We start from the raw sequence: 23605 nt of genomic DNA, 5'->3' as shown, positions 1-23605 counted from the left end.
CCCAAATCCATTATTTTAGCTAAGTAGCTTGCTAAGCTAACTACTTAGCTAACTTCTTGGCTAAGTATCTTGCTAAGCTAACTACTTAGCTAGCTTCTTGGCTAAGTATCTAGCTAAGTATCTTGCTAAGCTAACTTCTTAGCTAACTTCTTGGCTAAGCAGTTAGCTTAGCAAGCTACTTAGGTAAGTAGTTAGCTTTGTAATACTACAAAAACTTTTTTTCTTCATTAAGTATGAGAGGCAAAATAGAAATAATGATCTTTTATCAAAAACAAGATATTTAAAGAATACTTGGAATATCCAATCATAAAATAAGTTGATATCAAAAGATAGAGCACTAAAACACAGAGCAGCATTAAATAACATGGGAAATGAATGCGGGTCATTTTTGACTCATGTTGTGCATTAGAAGGGGGGTCAATATGTCGTGCTTCAAAGGGTTAAGGCACTGTATTCCCCTGTATACGTCTCCACTTTCTCAGAAACACTAGCTCTTACTTTGAGCATAATAACAGTGGCGGACTACATCATCTTTTTACGAATGTTGCTCCTGGCTTTGCCAGACACATTGTCATCCGAACACGGACTGGTACAACACATTTGTGCTGCTTGTCTTGATCGCTATGGACATCGATCCCGTTCTTATTAACACTGAGCATAAGATGTTAATGTTAGCCTAGATCTAACTAGCTACCTAGCAGTTGCTCTTGTTGCCATGATAAACCCATCCCCAGCCCCTGAAGCGAGGGGTTCATGGTTTCGAGACCAGAAAAGAGTTTTCCTGGTTTTCCTGGCTGTGAACTGGATAGAAAAGGGCTGTATTAACTAAAATTGCACCTCTTTCTTAAAGTGGACTTTTTTTTTTTTTACAGAGGTTTAACTATCATTTCTGCACCACTGTTAGGCTTAACCCTCTATGGTACGGTGTTGCCCTGAGACAACATACCCATTTTTGGCCTGTCAAATTTCTACAATGCATGTTTTTGAGTGATGCAGTACTTTAAAAAAAGGGAAGAGTATAGGGAACCAATTGTAATGCTTTAATTTGTCACATGACCTCCAGGAGGCCATATTGAAACCCTATTTTGCGACACAAAAAATCAATCAAAACGTAATTTCCTGGCCCTTTTCCATCTGGAAAAAAATATATTCCTACTGATGGATGAATAAACCTTCATTTTTGATAGTTTCATACACTTAGACTGTTCAAGACATTCATCTACAGGCAACATTCAGATAAGAAACCGGTTAAAAATGTTCATTTTATAATGTTTTTCAATTTAAAATGTTGTGTATTGTACCCTGTCGAAGCTACTGAATCTTTTACACATGTTAATTAAATAAATGATGTTAAAATTAATTTTAAAAACTCTCTTTTATACTTGTGCACCGTTATGGTACAACGTTGTCTACGGACAACAAACCCCAAAAAATTTCTTCAGATTATGTTTATTTAGTCTATTTTAAGACCAAAGAACACTCCAAACATTTTTTTCCTAACTCCATCATAATGCGTACCATAGAGGGTTAACAAAAAAACCAAAAACAAACTTTTACACCCCAGACAAGCTCGCTATAGTTCATGAAATGTTAGGTTTAAGGACACAATCCGTGTGTTCCCTGCAAACCCCAACATGTCTCCACATTTCTTACAGCCTTGAGAAATGGCAGTGTGCTTCATGACATAGCTCTTTATTGACTGCATGAGAAATCTCTGGAGAAAATGATCTTAAACCTAAAGTTATCTTCAGTTAACGCTCTAATGTCTTTTTTCTTCTTCTTTTTTAGGATACTGAGATTGCAGCAGAATGCAACCATGTAAGTGTTTTCACTCACTAAAACACCACATCCCAGCATGCACCACGTAATCCTACGGTCCTGTTTAGTTTAAGCATAGAGCTGCAAGGAATTTCGCCCATGATCAATGAGAGTATATGTTTAGTTTTTGATACAATTCAACATTCAATCAAATTATCCTACACTACATGTATAAAGCATAAAAAAACTGATTGCTTGAATACATAAAAAAATAAGTGTACACCAGTAGCATGACGGTTCTTTAAGTTAGTATAGATAGATAGATATAGATATATATATATATATATATATATATATATATATATATATATATATATAGATATAGATATATATATATATATAGATATAGATATATATATATATATATATATATATATATATATATAGATATATATATAGATATAGATATAGATATAGATATAGATATATAGATATAGATATATAGATATATAGAGAACATCATATATAAAGAACATCAGTTGGTACGTTGGCAAGATGAAGGTAATAATTAAACTGGTGATATGATGGCAACAATGCTATAGTGACTAGACGGTATATAATAATAGTACAGTATATAATATAATATATATATATATATATATATAATATGTAATAATAGATAATAAACAATATACAAGTAAAGTGAAAAATATGAATAAAGTAATTTTAAGTAAAATAATGATATATAATATATAATAATAATAGTAATAATAAATAAGGCCGGTATAATAATAATAGTAGTATATTACAGTATATAGTAATGGCAGCAACAGTATATATAATAATAATAATAGTAATAATATTAATAACATAGCAAAGTGTCGTGCGTAGATTTAGTGCATTTCAGTAGTGTTGGTTCTGGCAGAGGTAGATGAGTTATAGAGTCTTATTGCAGAGGGAAGGAACGACTTCCTGTATCGTTCCTTAGAGCAGCAGGTTGTATGTATCTGTTAACTGTGTGTAAATCTGTCTAATCCAGATGTTCTATCTTCTCTTATCTCCTCCAGCTGCTGTGGAACTACAAGCTGAACCTGACCAAGGACTCCAAGTTTGAGTCTGTAGCCGTGGAGGTCTGTAAGACCACCATCTCTGAGGTCAGTCCATGTAGCCCAACACACACTTGATTTTTGAGCATTTAATTTCTATTTAGAATCATCCTGAATCTGGTCCACGTGTTCTTACCCTCCTTTTCTTTAACCTGACGTGAACAATCTTCAATAAATATTTGTATACTTCTCATAATTAATTTCTGCTGAAATTATTTTTTTTTTACTTTTTTAGAAACAACATAACAGAAACACTTAAACTCTATTCATTTATAATCCACAGGCTGCTCTTTTCAATGCAAAGCAGCTTAATTTATGTGCATGCTTCAATCATATGAAAAGAAAAGCATTAGCAACAACATTTCATCCAGCTTTATTCATTTTAATGACTTTAATTTATGAATTTAATTCGGATATTTGCTCATTTTGGTCCATTTTGGGGCAGTACTTAAGAGATGTCACATTTGTGGGGAATAGAAATATACATTTCCAAAGCACACTAAGTTCTCAATTACAGGAAGACATAATATGATAAGATCTGTTTGAAGCTTCTTTATCAGCCATCATTATTTTTAAAAAGCCTCAGAAGCCCATGAAGCTTCGTGAAGCTGCTTTCCGCTCACAAACCGCAGCACCACATTTTATCCATCCATTTTTCAGTCCTCTGGTTAAACCGTTAGCACGGCAATATATAATTGTCTTGAATTGCTTTATTGTAGCATACAGGAGCATACAACTTACAGATGTTATCTGTGTTCCTGGGTTGATGAGTTTTTAACTGCTTGATTATAAAGCAGGTGTTGCTAATTACTTCATGTACTTCTTACTCCATACTTCTTTATAGATTGTGTTATAGAAGCTCATCTTGCTTGTTTAAAAAGTATGAGTGAATTGTTTTGTTTTGTGCAGAGCTGAATGCACTAATTACAGAACACAAATGAAGGAAACGACAAAAAATGTAAGAAAAGCAAGCTAATTAGGAAACATTCACAGACCTAACGACACACGTGGCAGAGCGAAAAACACAAATCGTTAGCCTCATAGCATAATTGCCTAAGTCATTTTTCTTTGTTCTCAACCTATCAGAACACTTGTTAGAGTCCAAAATCACTTTCTGCCTTAGTCATCTCCTTGACTTAGGCATTTTTGCTGCTACATACAAACCAAACTACATTATTTATAAGAGAAAAATTGCCTTAGTCAGGGCATATTCTGCCTAAGTCACTTTTATCTGTTATGAAATCGATGTGTTTAATTTTTTATGCAAACTTGTTCACACTTCTATTTGAACTTACTGTTACAATATCAATTAAGAATACCAATGGGCTTACTAAAAATTGTGTTTTTTCTTGTTTCCCAAAAAGTTCAAATATGACTTAGGCAAATATGCTATGAGGCTAACGAAATGCAAATACACAAGTGGTCTGTTTTGTGACGAACCCTCAGAGAATCATAACCTGCTCTTCCTTTCACTTCATAACAACTCTATGAGTTGATTACCATCACATGTGTGTTTTTGCCTTGTTATATTGTTCCCAAGTGGCCAAAAAATCAATTCAGACAGGTTTAATCACCTCTGTTGAGGTCCTCCTGTTAAACCAAAGCTTTGTATTGCACTAAAAAAAAGGAGAGCTATATTTCTAAACTAGTTACTATGATAACAGGTTTATTTGTGTATTTCTATGTACACTACCGGTCAAAAGTTTTAGAACACCCCAATTTTTCCAGTTTTTTATTGAAATTCAAGCAGTTCAAGTCAAATGAACAGCTTGAAAGGGTACAAAGGTAAGTGGTGAACTGCCAGAGGTAAATAAAAAAAGGTAAGCTTAACCAAAACGGAAAAATAATGTACATTTCAGAATTATACAAGTAGGCCTTTTTTCAGGAAACAAGAAATGGGTTAACAACTTAACTCTATGGAGTCTTGGGCTATTTTGTCCATTTTTGAATTCCTTTCATGTCTTTGTAAGTCATTTTGTGTCTTTTTTTTGGTCATTTTGTGTCTTTTTTTAGTCCTTTAGTCCAACATAAAATGTGATTTTGAATCTTTTTTTTACTTTCAAAACACTATCATGCTCAATCAAGAATTTCAAATGTTGCAAATGTGCATTAATTTCAGAGTACACTGAGACATTAAACTGCATCATTTTCAATTCAATTCTGGAAAAGTTGGTGTGTTCTAAAACTTTTGACCAGTAGTGTACATGTGATAGATATGTATAAAGGCAAGTTTATTTGACATATCAACAACAACAGAATTCAGCGAGGTTAAGTTAGCTGTCTGTGCTCTCCACTCAGATTAAAGAATGTGCAGCGGAGGAGCTGGGGAAGGGCTACCTGGTGTCCTGCCTAGTGGATCACCGTGGCAACATCAGCGACTACCAGTGCAACCAGTACATCACCAAGATGACCACTATCGTCTTCAGCGACTATCGGCTCATCTGTGGCTTCATGGACAAGTGCCGCGAAGACATAAACGCGCTGCGCTGCGGCAGCATCAGCACTGGAGAGAAGGTGAGAATAGGGTCCAAAAGTCATATCCCGATACAGTGTTTCCCACAGACCAGATAGCAATTTGCGGTGCTCCACTGACACCGGTAAAGTCCTAAATTCTTTAAATATATCACTTTATTGACATTTCAAACATTTTTTAGGTGAGAAAGTAGCCGTTTAGATCCCCAGTGCGTCGTTAATTTGTCTAAATACCAGCTGTTTACACTTTTGTTCGGACGAATTCGGCGCTACTCAAGCTAGCCATCGTGAGCAACGCACTTCCGGTTACATTTACAAAAATAAAACGCCCGTTGCCCTTTACAACGATAGAATTTGTGCTTTTACTTTGAAAACAGGAAGCGAACCTACCCTTGATGTAGCTAGCTTGAAGCAGGGGAAAGCAATCGAACCCCGAAAAATCGTCCATAAACTTCATATTATTTAAAACAGTACAATTTCATGAAATAAACAACTAAATAAAAATAAATAAATGTTTGATGTGTTATTTACTTTACCTGTGATGATGATGATGATGCTTCCCCGACGGTGTCCATGTTGTCAGCCATCCTTCGGCGCATTTTTCGGGGTTCGATTGCTTTCCCCTGTGACCTGCCTGTGACCTGCCTGTGACGTCATTTCAACAGTTTTTCGACTCGTACCCACAAACTTGAATTCGTGTTCACAGTGAAGACTTGTAGTCGTAGAAATTAGAGTTGTATACACAAGACTTTGCACTCACAGCTTTTAGATTCATACTCAAATAAAAACAATCCTAACCCTAATAATTTATCAGACTCATGTGTGTGACAGCAGAATTTTGGGTACAACTTTTTTATTTACACACAAATGTTTATCATTACAAATACGAATGCTTATAACATGGACACATCTTTTTGACAGCGGTCTTACTCCATACATTTGCGGCTAATCATTCAATGTGCCTTAACGTTACCGGAGAGTCTTGACAGCTCTGAGACCGGCCCGGTTCATTGTAAAACATTTATTTATTGATATGAATGCGGTGTCTTCTGTGCGTAGGCTAACGTTACGGACGTTACAGTTTTTTTTAATGTCCTAGAGAGGAGAAAAAAAAAAAACGGAATCATTTTGTGGCGGCCGGTCTCCATTATGTGGGGGTGCGCCACAGAATGGTCTATGTGTGGGAAACACTGCGATATGTTTAGGCTGAATATCGAAATACGATGTGTCTCCCGATATTTTTATCGCAAAGTGAGAGCAAATGTTCAGTCAATGTCAAAGCCAAATATGACATGTCGCAAGTAATTTTATTTAAAATGTTTATTTAAGTGAACAAAAATACTGTATAACAACAGGAGTACCTTTTTAAAAAAAGAAAAAAATCAAACCTCCCTAAATTGCACATTTAAACAAAAACAAAAAATCTTAAATAAAAATAGCCTATGAAATAAAACAGCCCAATCTTTTTTGGAAATAAATATATTTATATGAGAAAAGAATAAGGAACATTACAAAATAACTAAATATGACAAACCCTAGTAAAGGCAGCATTTATATATAAAGCAGCTTGCCTGGATCAAGGATCACAGTGCAAATTTGAACTATATCGATATATGTGATATGATCTAATTCCATATCACATTTTAAAATGCACTGATATACTTTTTTAAATCGATATATATTTATATATATATATATATATATATAGTCCAACTGGTTACTGTATTTAGTTTCACGCTCATTAGGGTTTGGTGCTGTTTAGGTCAGGACTAAATTCTATTAATTGTTTTCAGTTCTTATGGCATCCTGGTTCTGACTCTCCATCACATTATTTTCATAAGAAAAAATAGGAAATAAAAGACTCAAACCAGCAGTGAATGTTTGCAAATGTGTTAGTACCAAAGCCTGATTTATCTCCTTCCTCTGTACCACAGAGCTCCGTTGTTGTAAAAAAACAAACAACAACAACACTGTTGCACTGTGTGACATGCTCCTTTATAATAAGGAACACACACTGTAGTTTATTTTGACTAAATCCCACATCCACTGTTGTACTGCCATAAATACTCAATACATCACCAAATGTGGATTACTCTGCCACTGAAAATAGTCTCCAACAAATGCATAATTTACTGAGCTTTTTGAAAAATTAACCTATATATGTACATTTCTGTGATATATAACTAATGCTCCAATTATTGACTGAAGATGTAAACCTTAAAAAAAAAAAAAATCACAATTTAAATCCTCTTCAAAGCAAATGTTCTAAATCAGGGGTGTCAAACTCAAATACACAATGGGCCAAAATTTAAAACTTGAATAAAATGGCGGGCCAACATTGAACAAATAAACCTTTTAATATAAACCAAACATGTTTTGCTTTAACATTAAATATGGAACCAGCAACGCTTATAAACATACAATATATAACTAAATAGTGCAGACATGCAAAATCAAATTTCAAATAAAAAACACATCAATGTCATTAATTTATTAAATAAAAAATAAATAAAAATCGTACGCCTCTTTTCTATTTGCATCCTTCTGATTTAAATATCAAAATAAACTTTTTCAACAGGTTAATAAATTCTGCCTTTCTTTTCGCCATTTTTGGGAAGGGGTAGCTGGGAGACAGCTCTAGCTTGAGGTTGCTATGACGACTGTCACAGAGGAGCGTTTCTGGGTCCTGTCCTGATTGACGCGCCAAAACAACAGCAGGGCATTGTGGGATTTGTAGTATTAGCGTTAAATGCGCCGTATAATACCGGCGGGTCAGCTTTTATAGTACAATAATTATATAATAATTTGGTATTGCCTTGCGGGCCAAATAAAATTACACTGGGGGCCAAATTTGGCCCACGGGCCAGAGTTTGACACCCCTGTTCTAAATGTTAAGAATGGCCACTTTTCAGTTTTACAGTTCATCATTTAAAAGTTATTTATTGATAATGTTATTTAAGTTTGGAAGGTGCATGTATGTAGTGTGGAGTTTTCGCTTCTTCCCCCAAGAAAATGGTCCGTTTTTCAATAAGAAATACGCAATTCCACATAATTTTTGGGCCATCATTTTTACCATATATGCAACAAAATTTTTCAGCTGCAGCTGGTGGCAGTCCCTTTGACTAGTAGACCCTGTTTAATATAAAAAAACAGTATCTGAAAGTTGTTTATAGTACTTGCCAAACTGATTTAGTGGTAGGTCTCTTCCATTCAGTCTAAATTGGACCCAGAAACTGTGTTCAAAGTGTGACTCAGCTGGAATGAGAAAAGACAACTTTGACAGCAGTTTGTCAGCTAGCAGAGCGAATCAATCTCATCCAAACGTGTTCTCCTGCTGCTGAGCCAAGCTAAACCTCATAAGCCCGTTAGACACGCAGTTATTATGGGATATCACGCCGGCACAATTAAAACTCAGAGCAAATTATTTATTTGTCAGCCGGAGCAGAGTTGGTTCCATTATCAGGAATTTGTCACAGCGGCTCATTTCAGTGTGCCGGAGCTGCTCGGAGTGGAGATTAGACTGAGCGTGTTTACTCAGGCTGAGCTTGTCTCTTACCAGCCTGAAAAAAAATACAAGACATACTCTGACAAAAATGATTTATGGAGTGAAAGAACCACACTATGTGGAATTAGTGTTGCTATAAACTACACAGTCATTACTTTCCAACAGGGAACATTTGGGAGTGTTTTCTCGTGCGTTTACTTTTCCCCACAAAATAAGTGAATGAATAGGAATGAACGCTTATGTTATTGATATATTTGTACACTATATGCATTATATAATGACATTTTAATTCATGTTTATGTTTTGGATAATAGTTTTGCATTAACCCTTTGATGCACAACATGGGTCTAAAGTGACCCGACAGTTTTTATGTTCTATATCTTTGCACTAATTCATCATTCAGTATTCCAGGTTTTCCTCAATTAGTTTGTTTTTGATCATCATACATCCTAATTTTTATGTTTTCCTTTATTCATTTTTGAATAAAATCCCTTTTTCTGTCACTACTCTTCTAATACACAACATGGGTGAAAAATGAGCCATATCCATTTTTTTTTTTAGCTCAGTAGCTTGTTAAGCTAACTTCTTTGCTAAGTATTTAGCTAAGTAGCTTGCTAAGCTAACTACTTAGCTAACTTCTTGGCTAAGTAGTTAGCTTAGCAAGCTACTTAGCCAAGTAGTTAGCTATGTAATAATACAAAAAAAAAATTCTTCATAAATGATGAGAAGCAAAATGAAAATAATGATCTGTTGTTATCAAAAACAAGATATGTAAAAAATATTTACAATATTAAATCATAAAATAAGTTGATATCAAAAGATAGAGCACAGAAACACACAGCAAGCAATAAATAACATGGGAAATGAATGCGGGTCATTTTTGACCCATGTTGTGCATCAAAGTTCACGTTCTTATCCAAAGTAACAAGGAAACTGTTTCTGGAGGAGGTGGTGAAACTGAATTAGGATGAACCGATCCTTTTCATAAGCCTCCTGCAGTCCTAGCAAATAATGCGGCTGTCATATAGCTGTGGAAACTGCACATGCTGCAGGATATGTGAAAAGTCATCACTATCTGCAGATCATCAGACTTTGGCAAGAATGTTGATACTGGGCATTCGTACACATGATTAAATGTTGCAGTTACTTACAAAATGGACTTCTTACCCAAAGTGTGCAACCAGGACAGAAAATTGGCTTTTGTCTGTCACTGGTGACGGCTGCCTCTTTCTTATTATAGTTTATGAATTATAGTTGATATGAATGAATGCAGCAGTGATCACAGAATTTCACCTATGGCTAAGCCACACCCCCAAACGCGATGAGCCAATCGCAGTGCGCATAGCTAACTCAATACACTCGGACATTCTCTGCTTCCACATCCATTGAAATGCATGGGAGTTTGTCCGTTTTCAATCGTTTTTATGTGTTTTTTCTTGAGATTTTAAGTTTAAAATGGTCAAACGGTGTGCATGAGGTACATGCAACTCTGACACAAGGTATAGCCCAATAATATGGGAGCAGTAACCCGGTTCCCTATGGCAGTGATTCCCAACCGCTGTTCCGAAATCAATATCTATCAATATCAAATCCAGTGACTCGGTCTTAACGAGCGCTAACGAGGTCGGCCGGCTCGTTAACAAGAGCCTCTTGTTAATGAGCCGGCCGACCTCGTTAGCGGCAGTTAGCTACAGTTAGCTCTGTATCAGTACAGTGTGTATGTGCTAACAGGCTAACAGTTAGCTCTGTAGCAGTACAGTGTGTATGTGCTGCTGCTGCAGGAGGTGTTCACTTAGCGATCTCTGTTTGTTTACAACAAGCACCGGAATGAGCGGTGTCAGTGGGGTGAAAAGACGAGTGAAAACCTCTAACCTGTTAATGAAGGCCCTTTTGGTGACTTCGAGATGATATTTCATTTTTCTGTCTCCAAAAATGATTAATTGCCTCCTGTGAAATTTCTCTGACTGTCACAGCTGCCATAGCGCCCGTCACCGAATGTTGACAGTTTGTCAACAGACTCTGACACCTCATTGCTCCTGCTGTAATTGTGCTCTTTGTGCTCTCTGTGCAGGACGTCCACTCTCAGGGCGAGGTGATCGCCTGTCTGGAGAAAGGTTTGGTGCAGGAGGCCGAGGAGCAGCCGGGAGCGCACCCCATCAAGGACGACTGTAAAAAGTCCATCATGAGAGTAGCTGAGCTCTCCTCGGACGACTTCCACCTGGACCGATACCTCTATTTCGCCTGCCGTGATGACCGAGAACGCTTCTGTGAAACCGTGAGGATTGAGATGATCTTATGCACATATCCAACATCTTACATTATAGTCAGGCGTCTTAGGACCATATTTAAGAAAAAAGGGGACACGCCGGACAAAAGCACCACATTTTTTCCACATGCTCTCCATCACCATAGGTTTAAATTTTTGGTAGGAGCCACTTCATCAAGATTGTGGAATGGAGATGGCACCCATATAAAGTCTATGAGAACCAATATATCTTCCAATCCACTTAAAAGGTCAATCTTGGTGTCAAAATATGCATTTTCTGGGTAAAGGAATCATTTTAAGCTATTGAGAATATCACTAGAGATCTTACATGAGATTAAAGCGTTCCCTTGATTTTTTTTGAGCAGTGTACATTGCAGCTAATCCACACTCTCCTGTGAACATTGATTCATTTTCAGCTCAGGATTCCTTGCTGCAGCACTTGAAGACCTACCAGTCTGGGTGAAAATGAACATATCTATTTGATCAAATAATTATCTAGTGATATTCTCAATAGCTTTAAATGATTCCTTGACACAGAAAATGTATATTGACACCAAAATTGACCTTCTAATTGACTTGGAAGATATAGAGTTTCTCATAGACTTTATATGGCTGCCATCTCCGATCCACAATCTTGATGAAGTGGCTCCTACCAAAAATTGAAACTTATGGTGATAGAGAGCATGTGAAAAAATTTGGTGCTTTTGTCCGACGTGTCCCCTTTATTTGGCGAAGCCGCCTGACTATTAAGTCATCTGGAGTTCTGGCCATCACAATTAGATTTTTTAAAAGTTTTTGTTTTTATTAAATCAATGTAATTTCTTAGTTGAATCCAAAAAAGTGCCGATTGAATTTGACTTTCGTTTCTGCATAACACTGATGTATTTCATGTCAATTACACACGTCCTGTTTTTCTATCTCATTTTAGCCCATTTTTTACTAATGATATTGTCTAAAATAAGACACATCTTCAGTTGTATTACTTTATGGCTTTGCTCTTTAAATGAACCCTCTGTTCAGATAGTCTCAGACACACCTGTAAAAACCTGGTAACATCATCTTAAGATAAGTTATAATGTAGCAACAGAGGAGTGTCTAATTATTTACTAATTATTGATATATTATGCTAATGATGCAGGCATGCCTCAGGCCAAACATTAACCAGATGCCTTTATGTCCTTGCAAAGTTGGAAAGTTTCCTTAAGTGACTCTAAGGGCCGAGAATGTGATTTTATAAACAAGAAGAATTTCACAATCTGATTTCAGCAGGTGATATTTCTACAGCTACAGTACAGGCCAAAAGTTTGGACACACCTTCTCATTCAATGCGTTTTTCTTTATTTTCATGACTATTTACATTGTAGATTCTCACTGAAGGCATCAAAACTATGAATGAACACATATGGAATTATGTACTTACACAAAAAAAGTGTGAAATAACTGAAAACATGTCTTGTATTTTAGATTCCTCAAAGTAACCACCCTTTGCTTACTAGAATATAAGACATGTTTTCAGTTATTTCACACTTTTTTGTTAAGTACATAATTCCACATGTGTTCATTAATAGTTTTGATGAATTTACAATGTCAATAGTCATGAAAATAAAGGAAAAACATTGAATGAGAAGGTGTGTCCAAACTTTTGGCCTGTACTGTACTTATTGATGCATTTGAGGCGTTTCATTCATAGTTTCATCGACGTTATTAAAACACCTGTAATAAAACGAATGTCTTACTCAGATGACACCTGATGTATCCACTGATATTACCTTTCAATCAGCCTTTTGGCATGATGTAACATTCTTTCATTTACAGTGAGAAAACCATCACGTCTGTTTATGGACTGTTTTAATTGTTTTCAGACGCTGGCCGGAGAGGGACGAGTTTACAAATGTCTCTTCAATCACAAGTTTGAGGAAGCAATGTCTGAGAGGGTGAGTGCTGAAGTTAGTTGAATTTAGTAGAGTTGAATGACTTCAGCCATTTAACATTGATGGCATGCAATGAAATGTTTAACACAAGGAAAGCGGTCACATTCCCCCCCCCTCCAAAAGAAATGTCTCTTCTCCAAAAGACACCCCCACCCGATTTCTTTCCAAACTTATGCAACTCAGTAGTGGTGTCAACAAGAATCGATTCGGCAATGCATCGCAATGCGGGGCATGCACGATTCAGCATCGATGCGGCAAAGTGCCATAATCCATTATGTTTATTTCCTGTCCTCCAGTGGAAAGTTGTGGGGGACAGGGTGGGGATTTCACACTCTGGCCTTGATGCCCTGTGAAAAAATGTTCAATTTACGGCCCAGGTGGCCTTTGCGCCCCTGTCAAAGTTCCAGTAAACACAACGCTAACCCGACCCACTCCCTGTCCTTCCAGAGGTGTGCGCATCAACACATGGCTCATTAGAATATTCTAATGAGCCATGTGTTGATGCAGCACAGGTAAGCTAGCTGGACAAGCTGTTTTGATATGTTGTGACTGAAGTATGTGGTAGTATTTGACAGAACTTAACATTTACGTTTTTATAGAAAGTACTATTGATAGGTAATTACCATTGTATTTGCCTATTTAAAGTCGACTCGTTAATGTTACATTTTTGCGTCATGAAAACTAGCGATAGCTAGCTAGGTGGGATAGCGCTAACGTCTTCCCTAGCTCAGGAACAAGGGCTCGACATTTAGCTGATGTAAATTTCACCTCAGCAGGTTCCTTTTTTATGGCAGGAGGAGGCATTTCTCTTTCCTGACTCTTAGATGAACTCAGGCAGAAGATTCATTTTGCCATCTTTTCAAAATATAGCCAATAAAATCTATTGTTATGAGGCCTATCTGACTGCTTGTATTGCCTCATGACTGACGAAAAATGTCCCTTGTTGTGTGCAGTAGAATTGTGATGCATCGCAATGCATCGTAGAATCGAATTGAATCGAATCGTTACCTGGTGAATCGTAATCGAATTGTGAGGGCAGTGCCAATGCACACCCCTACAACTCAGTCACTTAGGAGAATTAACTCGGCAAAAAAAAAAAGACTATCACCTAAGCTCTGCTGTGATGATGCTGATGGTTGCTGTGGGTCCTCAGTGTCGCGAGGCGTTGACCACCAGGCAGAAACTGATCGCTCAGGACTACAAAGTGAGCTACTCGCTGGCCAGAGCCTGCAAGTCTGACCTGAGGAAGTACCGCTGCAGCGCCGACAGCACCATGCCCCGAGCCCGAGAAGCCCGCCTGTCCTACCTGCTGCTCTGTCTGGAGTCTGCTGTACACAGAGGTAAACCGCCTGCCTGTCAATCACTCTCATTCCTGCACTAATACACGTCCTCAAGTCGGGTAATGAAGCTAATTACTGGTCACTGACTGACTGTCCCTCTGGCTTTTTATTGATGTCTCAATAAAGCCTCTGAGAACAAAGGAGAAGGGACTACTGCTCTAATTGAGTGAAAATTAAGCAATAAGGTTGTCTTATTGCTTCTTACAGCAGCCTGATTGCAGCAATAAGGCAACCATGTTTTTGATTCATGATTTAGAATATATATTTATATTCTGGATTAAATATCAGAGAAATCAGGAATATTTAAATGTACACTACTGGTCAAAAGTTTTAGAACACACCAACTTTTACAGAATTTAATTGAAAATGATGCAGTTTAATGTCTCAGTGTACTCTGAAATGAATGCACATTTGCAACATTTAAAATTCTTTATTGAGCATGATAGTAAAAAAAAGATTCAAAATCACATTTATGTTGAACTAAAGGACTAAAAAAAGACACAAAATGACAAAAAAGACACCTAAAGACACAAAATGACTAAAAAAAGACACAAAATGACAAAAAAAGACACAAAATGACTTACAAAGACATGAAAAGAATAAAAAAATTGACAAAATAGCCCAAGACTCCATAGAGTTAAGTTTTTAACCCATTTCTTGTTCCCTGAAAAAAGGCCTACTAGTATAATTCTGAAATGTACATTATCTTTCAGTTTTGGTTAAGCTTACCTTTTTTTATTTACCTCTGGCAGTTCACCACTTACCTTTGTACCCTTTCAAGCTGTTCATTTGACTTGAACTGCTTGAATTTCAATAAAAAACTGGAAAAATTGGGGTGTTCTAAAACTTTTGACCGGTAGTGTACGTAAATTCAATCTAGATCATAAAAAAAAGCCATAATAAATAACTAAGAGTTGAGAAGCAACTAAAAAAATCATCATTAATCCCATCAATGGCTTATGTTGTATAAAATGACTGTTGATCCAGCTTTGTGTCTGCGTGTCCCTCAGGGCGCGTGGTCAGTGGCGAATGTCAGGGTGAGATGATGGACTACAGGCGGATGCTGATGGAGGATTTTTCTCTGAGTCCGGAGATCGTGCTGCACTGTCGGAGCGAGATCGAAGGTCACTGCTCGGGTCTGCACCGCAAAGGACGGACGCTGCACTGTCTGATGAGGGTCGGCCGAGGAGACATGGGAGCCATCGACCCCAACTGTCAGAGAGCGGTGAGTCAGCATTAACCCATAAGAACCAATGGTGACACCTGTGTAACACTATAACCCATAAGAACCCAGACCCAGTTATCCTTAACCCTATAAAGCCTGAACCGTGAAATAACTGCCAGAAAATTCTAAATTTTCAAAACTGGAGTGTTTGTTGAACCGGCTAACATTTTTTTAAGTTCAATGTAAATTTTCATATATGAATTTAATTTGGATCATATTTGATATATCAGGTCTTTTTGTGCAATTCGTTGCTCACAATTTGCTTTTCTTGAACTTAACATAATCACATAAAACCTAATATTTTCAACCAAATAAAACTTTGACTTTCTTTTTAACATTTTCCTCAATCATACAAAATATTTTTTTCCATATAAAACAACATCATACATCTGCTGATTTGACGTTTTCACACAGCAATGACAGATTTTTTTTCAGCAAATCATTTTTGTTACATCTGGTATTTTTGTGAAATTTGTTGCTCTAAGGAAATTCTAAATTAAAAAGACAGTTTGCAGAATCAAACCACCAAATTATAGCCATTTGGATTAAATGTTTAGGAATAATTGGTCAACACTGAGCAGTTTTTGCTCTCTCTCTATACAAAGTGGGGATTTTAGATAATTTATTTATATCATCAGGTTTTTCAGGGAAAAAAATATCACACTGATGATTTAGAGGTCTCAAAAACTTATGTATCAAATATGATACACTTGGCTTTATAGGGTTAAAGGACGTGTTCTATCAGTGGATCACATAGAACACATTTCTGATGTTTTAAAAAAAATACTACCCCTAAATGTCAAAGATCTGTGATGTGACATATACATTACCATGGGCGTTTATGGTATTTATGTTTATGATATTTTTTATTTTAAAATAGAAAAAAACGAGACAGATTTTTGCTTACAGAGACACAAATTTGCCTTTTTCTTTTGCATCTCCATAAAGTATATCAAAATTGTGACTTTAATTTGTTCAAGAAATTTGGTCAGAACAAGTTAAATGCAACACACGACACCCTATTAACGGATTAGAATTGTTAAATGGGTTTGAACTCAAAAATAAGCTTTTTAAAATTAGCTACTTTTACACATTTCTGTTTCCAGTCACACAGTATACGTCGCTTAGGGATTTAATGAGTTAATGTGAAGCACAAAGCTGAATATGGGAGATTCTAGAAGATTTAAAGTCTTTGATACACAGGTGTCACCATGAGTTCTTATGGGTTAAATCTTCTAGAATCTCCCATATTCAGCTTTATACTTCACATTAACTCACTAAATCCCTAAGCGACACATACTCAACACCCTGGTGTGGTGGTCATGTGACTTTGACAGGAAGTGACTTCTCCAAAATGTGGCTGTGACTGGAAAAAGAAATGTGAAAAAGTAGCTAATTTCAAAAAGCTTATTTTTTTGTTACTAGGCTAAGTTTAAACCCATTTAACAATTCTAATCTTGTTTTTATTTACTATAATTTTGTTACTTAAAACAAATCTGAAATATAATTTGTTGTTAAGTAGCACTATTAATGTCACAATGTTTATAAATGTTTGATAAATGATAAATGAGATGCAAAGAAACATTTAAATTAGTGTTTCTGCAAGCAGAAAATGTGTTTATTTTAAAATAAGAAATATTTTAAACATAAACCATAAACGCCCCTTGTAACAGATATATCACATCACAAATCTTTGACATTTAGGGGTAGTATTTTTTTTCACATCACACATAAAACATCATAAATGTGTTCTATGTGGTATATCCCCTATAATTTGCCTTTAAGGATAACTGGGTCTGGGTTCTTATGGGTTAATGTTAACTATGCGGTAAAAAAACATCAACCTTCAACAGCATTAAATGTTTATTTTTTCATAGGTCACAAGGTGTTTTTACGAAGCACATATTTTTCCACGTATTGATTTGTTAATACATTACTATACAAAAGTTTTAGGCGGGTGTGAAAAAATGCTGTAAAATGAACAATTAACAAAATGCAAAGTGAGTAAACAGAAGAAAATTCTAATTCAAATCAATATTTGGTGTGACCACCCTTTGCCTTCAGCATCAATTCTTCTAGACATTTTTTTCACACCTGCCTTGACCAGACTCTTGCACAGTCCTGTATATCTGAGCATAGAATAAATACTTTGTCATGTTACACAGTATTTCATCATTTTGGTGCATAGATTACATTTTGCTGTATCAGTTCTGTATTTTGAAGATCATGTAAGTTCAACAGGCCGAGTCTGTACCACTGAAAGTAAAAAAAAAAAAAAAAAATCAATCAATCTCATCAAACTCCCAAGTTTTAACTTGGCACCAGTTGTTGAAACCAAGACCAGCAGCTTCCAGAGGAGAGCTTCCAGCTCCTGCTGTGTTTTTTTTTTTTTTTAATGTTAATTTTGTTGTGTCTTCCAACCTCAGCTCCAGACTCTGATCCAGGAAGCCGACCCCGGAGCCGACTACCGCATCGACCGAGCACTCAACGAGGCCTGTGAGTCCGTCATCCAGACCGCCTGCAAACACATCCGCAGCGGAGACCCCATGTGAGTCCTCCCGTATTCACATTATATACACTACCGGTCAAAAGTTTTAGAACACCCCAATTTTTCCAGTTTTTTATTGAAATTCAAGCAGTTCAAGTCAAATGAACAGCTTGAAAGGGTACAAAGGTAAGTGGTGAACTGCCAGAGGTAAATAAAAAAAGGCAAAATATAACGTACATTTCAGAATTATACAAGTAGGCCTTTTTTTCAGGGAACAAGAAGTGGGTTAACAACTTAACTCTATGGAGTCTTGGGCTATTTTGTCCATTTTTTAATTCTTTTCATGTCTTTGTAAGTCATTTGTGTCTTTTTTTGGTCATTTTGTGTCTTTTTTTAGTCATTTTGTGTCTTTTGGTGTCTTTTTTGTCATTTTGTGTCTTTTTTTTGGTCATTTTGTGTCTTTTTTTTTAGTCTTTAGTCCAACATAAAATGTGATTTTGAATCTTTTTTTTTACTTTCAAAACACTATCATGCTCAATCAAGAATTTTAAATGTTGCAAATGTGCATTCATTTCAGAGTACACTGAGACATTAAACTGCATCATTTTCAATTCAATTCTGGAAAAGTTGGTGTGTTCTAAAACTTTTGACCAGTAGTGTATTTGTTTTAACTTCTGGTTATAATCCATTTCAGTCCCAACTTTTTATATATACAGCGCTGTGCAAAAGTCTGAGCTTGGTATGAAAAAAATGCCTCGAAGAATTGACGCTGGTTTGAAGGAAAAGGGTGGTCACACCAAATTTTGATTTGATTTATATTTTTCTTCTCTTCACTCACTTAGCATTTTGTCAGTTGATTAAAATAAACTATTAACATTCTTATTTTACAACATTTAAAAAAAAAATAGATTTTAGATTTTCATCTGCAGGAGAAAATATACCATGCTCTGTATATGGTGAAATGTCTGTAACAGTCTAAATAAAAATGGAAATTTGAAGATACTTTATTTTTTTATTTTTCCTTCAGGATCCTGTCCTGTCTGATGGAGCATCTGTACACTGAGAAGATGGTGGAGGACTGTGAACGCAGACTGCTGGAGCTGCAGTACTTTATCGCCAGAGACTGGAAGTAAGGCCTGCTAGTCCTCCTCCTTCACAATATAAAAAACCTGCAGCTTTATTTTCCTGATTGTTGCTAAAAAAAAAAAAAGAAGTTGGGACCTATGAAAGCAAAACTCAAAAGAAAAGTACAGTAGGGGTGTGCATTGGCCCTGCCCTCACGATTCGATTCGATTACGATTCACCAGGTAACGATTCGATTCAATTCGATTCTACGATGCATTGCCATGCATCACAATTATACTGCACACAACAAGGGACATTTTTCGTCAGTCATGAGGCAATACAAGCAGTCAGATAGGCCTAATAACAATAGATTTTACTGGCTATATTTTGAAAAATGCAAAATGAATCTCCTGCCTGAGTTCATCTAAAAGTAAGGAAAGAGAAATGCCTCCTCCTGCCATAAAAAAGGAACCTGCTGAGGTGAAATTTACATCCGCTAAATGTCGAGCCCTTGTCCCTGAGCTAGGGAAGACGTTAGCGCTATCCCACCTAGCTAGCTATCGCTAGTTTTCATGACGCAAAAATGTAACGTTAACGAGTCGACTTTAAATAGGCAAATACAATGGTAATTACCTATCAATAGTACTTTCTATAAAAACGTAAATGTTAAGTTCTGTCAAATACTACCACATACTTCAGTCACAACATATCAAAACAGCTTGTCCCGCTAGCTTACCTGTGCTGCATCAACACATGGCTCATTAGAATATTCAAATGAGCCATGTGTTGATGCGTACACGTCTCGAAGGAAGGGGAGTGGGTCGGGTTAGCGTTGTGTTTACTGGAACTTTGACAGGGGCGCAAAGGCCACCTTGGCCGTAAATTGAATATTTTTTCACAGGGCATCAAGGCCAGAGTGTGAAATTCCCACCCTGGCCCCCACAACTTTCCACTGGAGGACAGGAAATAAACATAATCTATTATGGCACTTTGCCGCATCGATGCTGAATCGTGCATGCCCCGCATTGCGATGCATCGCCGAATCGATTATTGTTGACGCCACTAAAGTACAGTATTTGTGTTCCTAATATAACTCTGTGTTGTTGCTCAGGTTAGATCCCGTCTTGTATAAGAAGTGTCAGGGTGATGCCGCCCGGCTCTGCCACACTCACGGCTGGAACGAGACCAGTGAAATGATGCCGCCTGGGGCCATTTTCTCCTGCCTGTACCGCCACGCCTACCGCTCCGTAGAGCAGGGACGGAGGGTGAGTCTTGGCAGCTTCTCTCCCCAGGACACCACCATCACTGAAGGATTTTTGATATAATCTTTAAACTTTTTTTGCAATAGGTTCACTCATAAGGTACCTATCCAGGTAGCATCATTTTTTTTTTCAACAATATTTTTTATTGAAGTTTCAAGTGCATATCAAACTTTATGTTGAATATACAAACATTTTCATTTATATCCCCTCGAACATACATTCATTCACACAGACAAAGAAAATGAGTAAATAAAATGGACAGTGACAACAAACATCAATCTGACATTTTAGATTTTTATTTATTTATACAGACTTAGAAAAAGAAATCATATTTTCTATGTCTTTTTAAGTATTTCGTAATATTGTCAAGAATAATCGTTATCGCAAAAATAGCCTGAAATATCATGATATTCTTTTAGGGCCATATCGCCCAGCCCTAGTTACAATGTCTGAAAGAATAAAAATATGCAAGTCCTGACAGACGGCCAGCCGCAATGCTAAGGGGTTAAGGCTTTTCATGCTTTTTCACACACTGGAAGTCACATAAGAGCATCAGTGAATTTCCCAAACTGATGGTCTACTGAAATACATGTGTATTTAAATTGCCAGTATGCAGACTGAACTAAAAGCTGTAGTAAAAATACAGGAAGTCTCTGAACTTTCTCACTGACCAGAGGATATTCTCATAGCTCCGTAGCGAGGAGTCTGAAGAAAACCAGGTTCCGCCTGTGAGTATGTCGTGCTGCTGAACTGATGATGATGATGATAATGATGATGATTTCAGGGAACAGGATATGCTTGTCACAATGACTGGTGGTTGGTAGGGGAAGTGATTGTGCTCTGTAATTTTTTACATAATATCGGTGCATGTGGGAGCTGATTTTAAAGAGTAATTGTGTGTAAAGTGAAGTGAGCTGTTGAACTGTGATGTGGAGAATAGATGCAAATCTCCAATTATGGCAAACATGGTTTATGCTGATTTATCAACTGGAGCAAATTAAGTTCATGATTAAAATCTGATGTGTTGGCTGCCCCTAAAGTGATACTCCACTCTGATATGTTGCTTTGGGATCAAACACTCTCTCTTGAAGGCTTGACAGTTAAGACAGTGTGTCAGTTTCCCTCTTCATGAAAAACAGCGTCAGCTATATCAGTTGAAACCAATTCCGGTTTCTACACAAGATATCAAAATGATTGTGGGAACCTCTCCTACAATGTCGTTAGCCTCATAGCATAATTGCCTAAGTCATTTTTGGGCCAAATTGTGATATCTGCCTAACTTTACTCTCCTACCACTGCTGTATCTTTCTGCCTTGTTGCCTGTGTTCTCCCTATCAGAACACTTGTTAGAGTCCAAAATCACTTTCTGCCTTAGTCATCTCTTTGACTTAGGCATTTTTGCAGCTACATACAAACCAAACTACATTATTTTAAGAGAAAAATTGCCTTAGTCAGGGCATATTCTGCCTAAGTCACTTTTATCTGTTATGAAAACGATGTGTTTAATTTTTTATGCAAACTTGTTCACACTTCTATTTGAACTTACTGTTACTATATCAATTAAGAACACCAATGGGCTTACTAAAAATTGTATTTTCTTGTTTCCCGAAAACGTTCAAATATGACTTAGCAAATATGCTATGAGGCTAACGATGTAATCTTTTTCTGTAGTCCATTTTATGTTCAGTATTTTCAAAACACGCATAACTCTAAAATAAAGTCAAATGTTCATCTGTTAAGTCGTCGACACCGGCTCTTAAAAAAGATGAAATTTTGCCATTTTAATGACTTGGAAGGTACAAATTTGTGCCTGACCAACAGCAAGCTGTCTTGGCAGTTCAAACGTTCAAGAGAAATGGGAGTATCAGTTTAAGGCAGGGGTGTCAAACTCTGGCCCGTGGGCCAAATTTGGCCCGCAGTGTAATTTTATTTGGCCCCTGAGGCAATACCAAATTATTATATTATTATTGTAAATGAATGACATTGATGTGTTTTTTATTTGAAATTTGATTTTGCATGTCTATTACTATTACACTATTTAGTTATATATTGTATGTTTATAAGCGTTGCTGGTTCCATATTTAATGTTCAAGCAAAACATGTTTGGTATACACTACTGGTCAAAAGTTTTAGAACACACCAACTTTTCCAGAATTTAATTGAAAATGATGCAGTTTAATGTCTCAGTGTACTCTGAAATTAATGCACATTTGCAACATTTAAAATTCTTTATTGAGCATGATAGTGTTTTGAAAATAAAAAAAGATTCAAAATCACATTTTATGTTGAACTAAAGGACCAAAAAAAGACACAAAATGACAAAAAAAAGACACAAAATGACTTACGAAGACATGAAAAGAATTCAAAAATGGACAAAATAGCCCAAGACTCCATAGAGTTAAGTTGTTAACCCATTTATTGTTCCCTGAAAAAGGCCTTCTTGTATAATTCTGAAATGTACATTATTTTCCAGTTTTGGTTAACCTTGCCTTTTTTTATTTACCTCTGGCAGTTCACCACTTACCTTTGTACCCTTTCAAGCTGTTCATTTGACTTGAACTGCTTGAATTTCAGTAAAAAATGGAAAAATTGAGGTGTTCTAAAACTTTTGACCGGTAGTGTAAATTAAAAGGTTTATTTGTTCAATGTTGGCCCGCGATTTGATTCAAGTTTTAGATTTTGGCCCATTGTGTATTTGAGTTTGACACCCCTGGTTTAAGGCCTCTCCAAACAACAAAGTGAGAGTATTTCTTTTGTCTCCTCTAACTCCACGTGGTCATCTCCTCCTGCAGCTCTCCAGGGACTGCAAGGTAGAGGTGCAGAGGATTCTCCACCAAAGGGCGCTGGACGTGAAGCTGGACCCTGAGCTCCAGAGACGGTGCATGACCGACCTGGGGAAGTGGTGCAGCGAGAAGACGGAGCCTGGACAGGAGCTGGAGTGTCTGCAGGATCACCTGGAGGATCTGGTGTCTGACTGCAGAGACGTGGTGGGGAACCTGACGGAGCTGGAGTCTGAGGTAACCAGCACACCTGCTGCTACCCATAATGCAACACACTCAACTGGCTCAGCAGGCAAGGACACAGAAAGAGATGCCATGTGTTCACAACATAACATGATAATTCATATTTTTACGAAAAATTGTCTTTTCTTTTTAACTAAAAGAAGATATTGAAAGACCATACTCTA

The 23605-nt window shown here is 36.8% G+C and overlaps 1 protein-coding gene across 2 annotated transcripts in view; it reads left to right on the top strand.

Moving 5' to 3' along the window:
• glg1a (golgi glycoprotein 1a) overlaps positions 1–23605 on the top strand; it is a 70675-nt gene that overhangs the window by 20878 nt on the left and 26192 nt on the right. Inside the window, exons 2-13 of one of the 2 annotated variants that reach the window (XM_059334895.1) lie at positions 1789–1818; positions 2826–2912; positions 5163–5378; positions 10913–11116; positions 12970–13041; positions 14192–14378; positions 15389–15603; positions 18030–18151; positions 19119–19220; positions 20268–20421; positions 21108–21146; positions 23211–23435. In XM_059334895.1, coding sequence (XP_059190878.1) covers positions 1789–1818; positions 2826–2912; positions 5163–5378; positions 10913–11116; positions 12970–13041; positions 14192–14378; positions 15389–15603; positions 18030–18151; positions 19119–19220; positions 20268–20421; positions 21108–21146; positions 23211–23435 — 1653 coding nt within the window. The remainder of the gene's footprint in view (positions 1–1788; positions 1819–2825; positions 2913–5162; positions 5379–10912; positions 11117–12969; positions 13042–14191; positions 14379–15388; positions 15604–18029; positions 18152–19118; positions 19221–20267; positions 20422–21107; positions 21147–23210; positions 23436–23605) is intronic. The other variant, XM_059334897.1, reaches the window with a different exon arrangement.

The sequence above is a fragment of the Centropristis striata genome, chromosome 6, assembly GCF_030273125.1.
Source record: "Centropristis striata isolate RG_2023a ecotype Rhode Island chromosome 6, C.striata_1.0, whole genome shotgun sequence".
NCBI lineage: Eukaryota > Metazoa > Chordata > Actinopteri > Perciformes > Serranidae > Centropristis > Centropristis striata.
The sequence above is the reverse complement of the archived record's forward strand: the minus strand, read 5'-3'. Positions and strand labels throughout refer to the sequence as shown.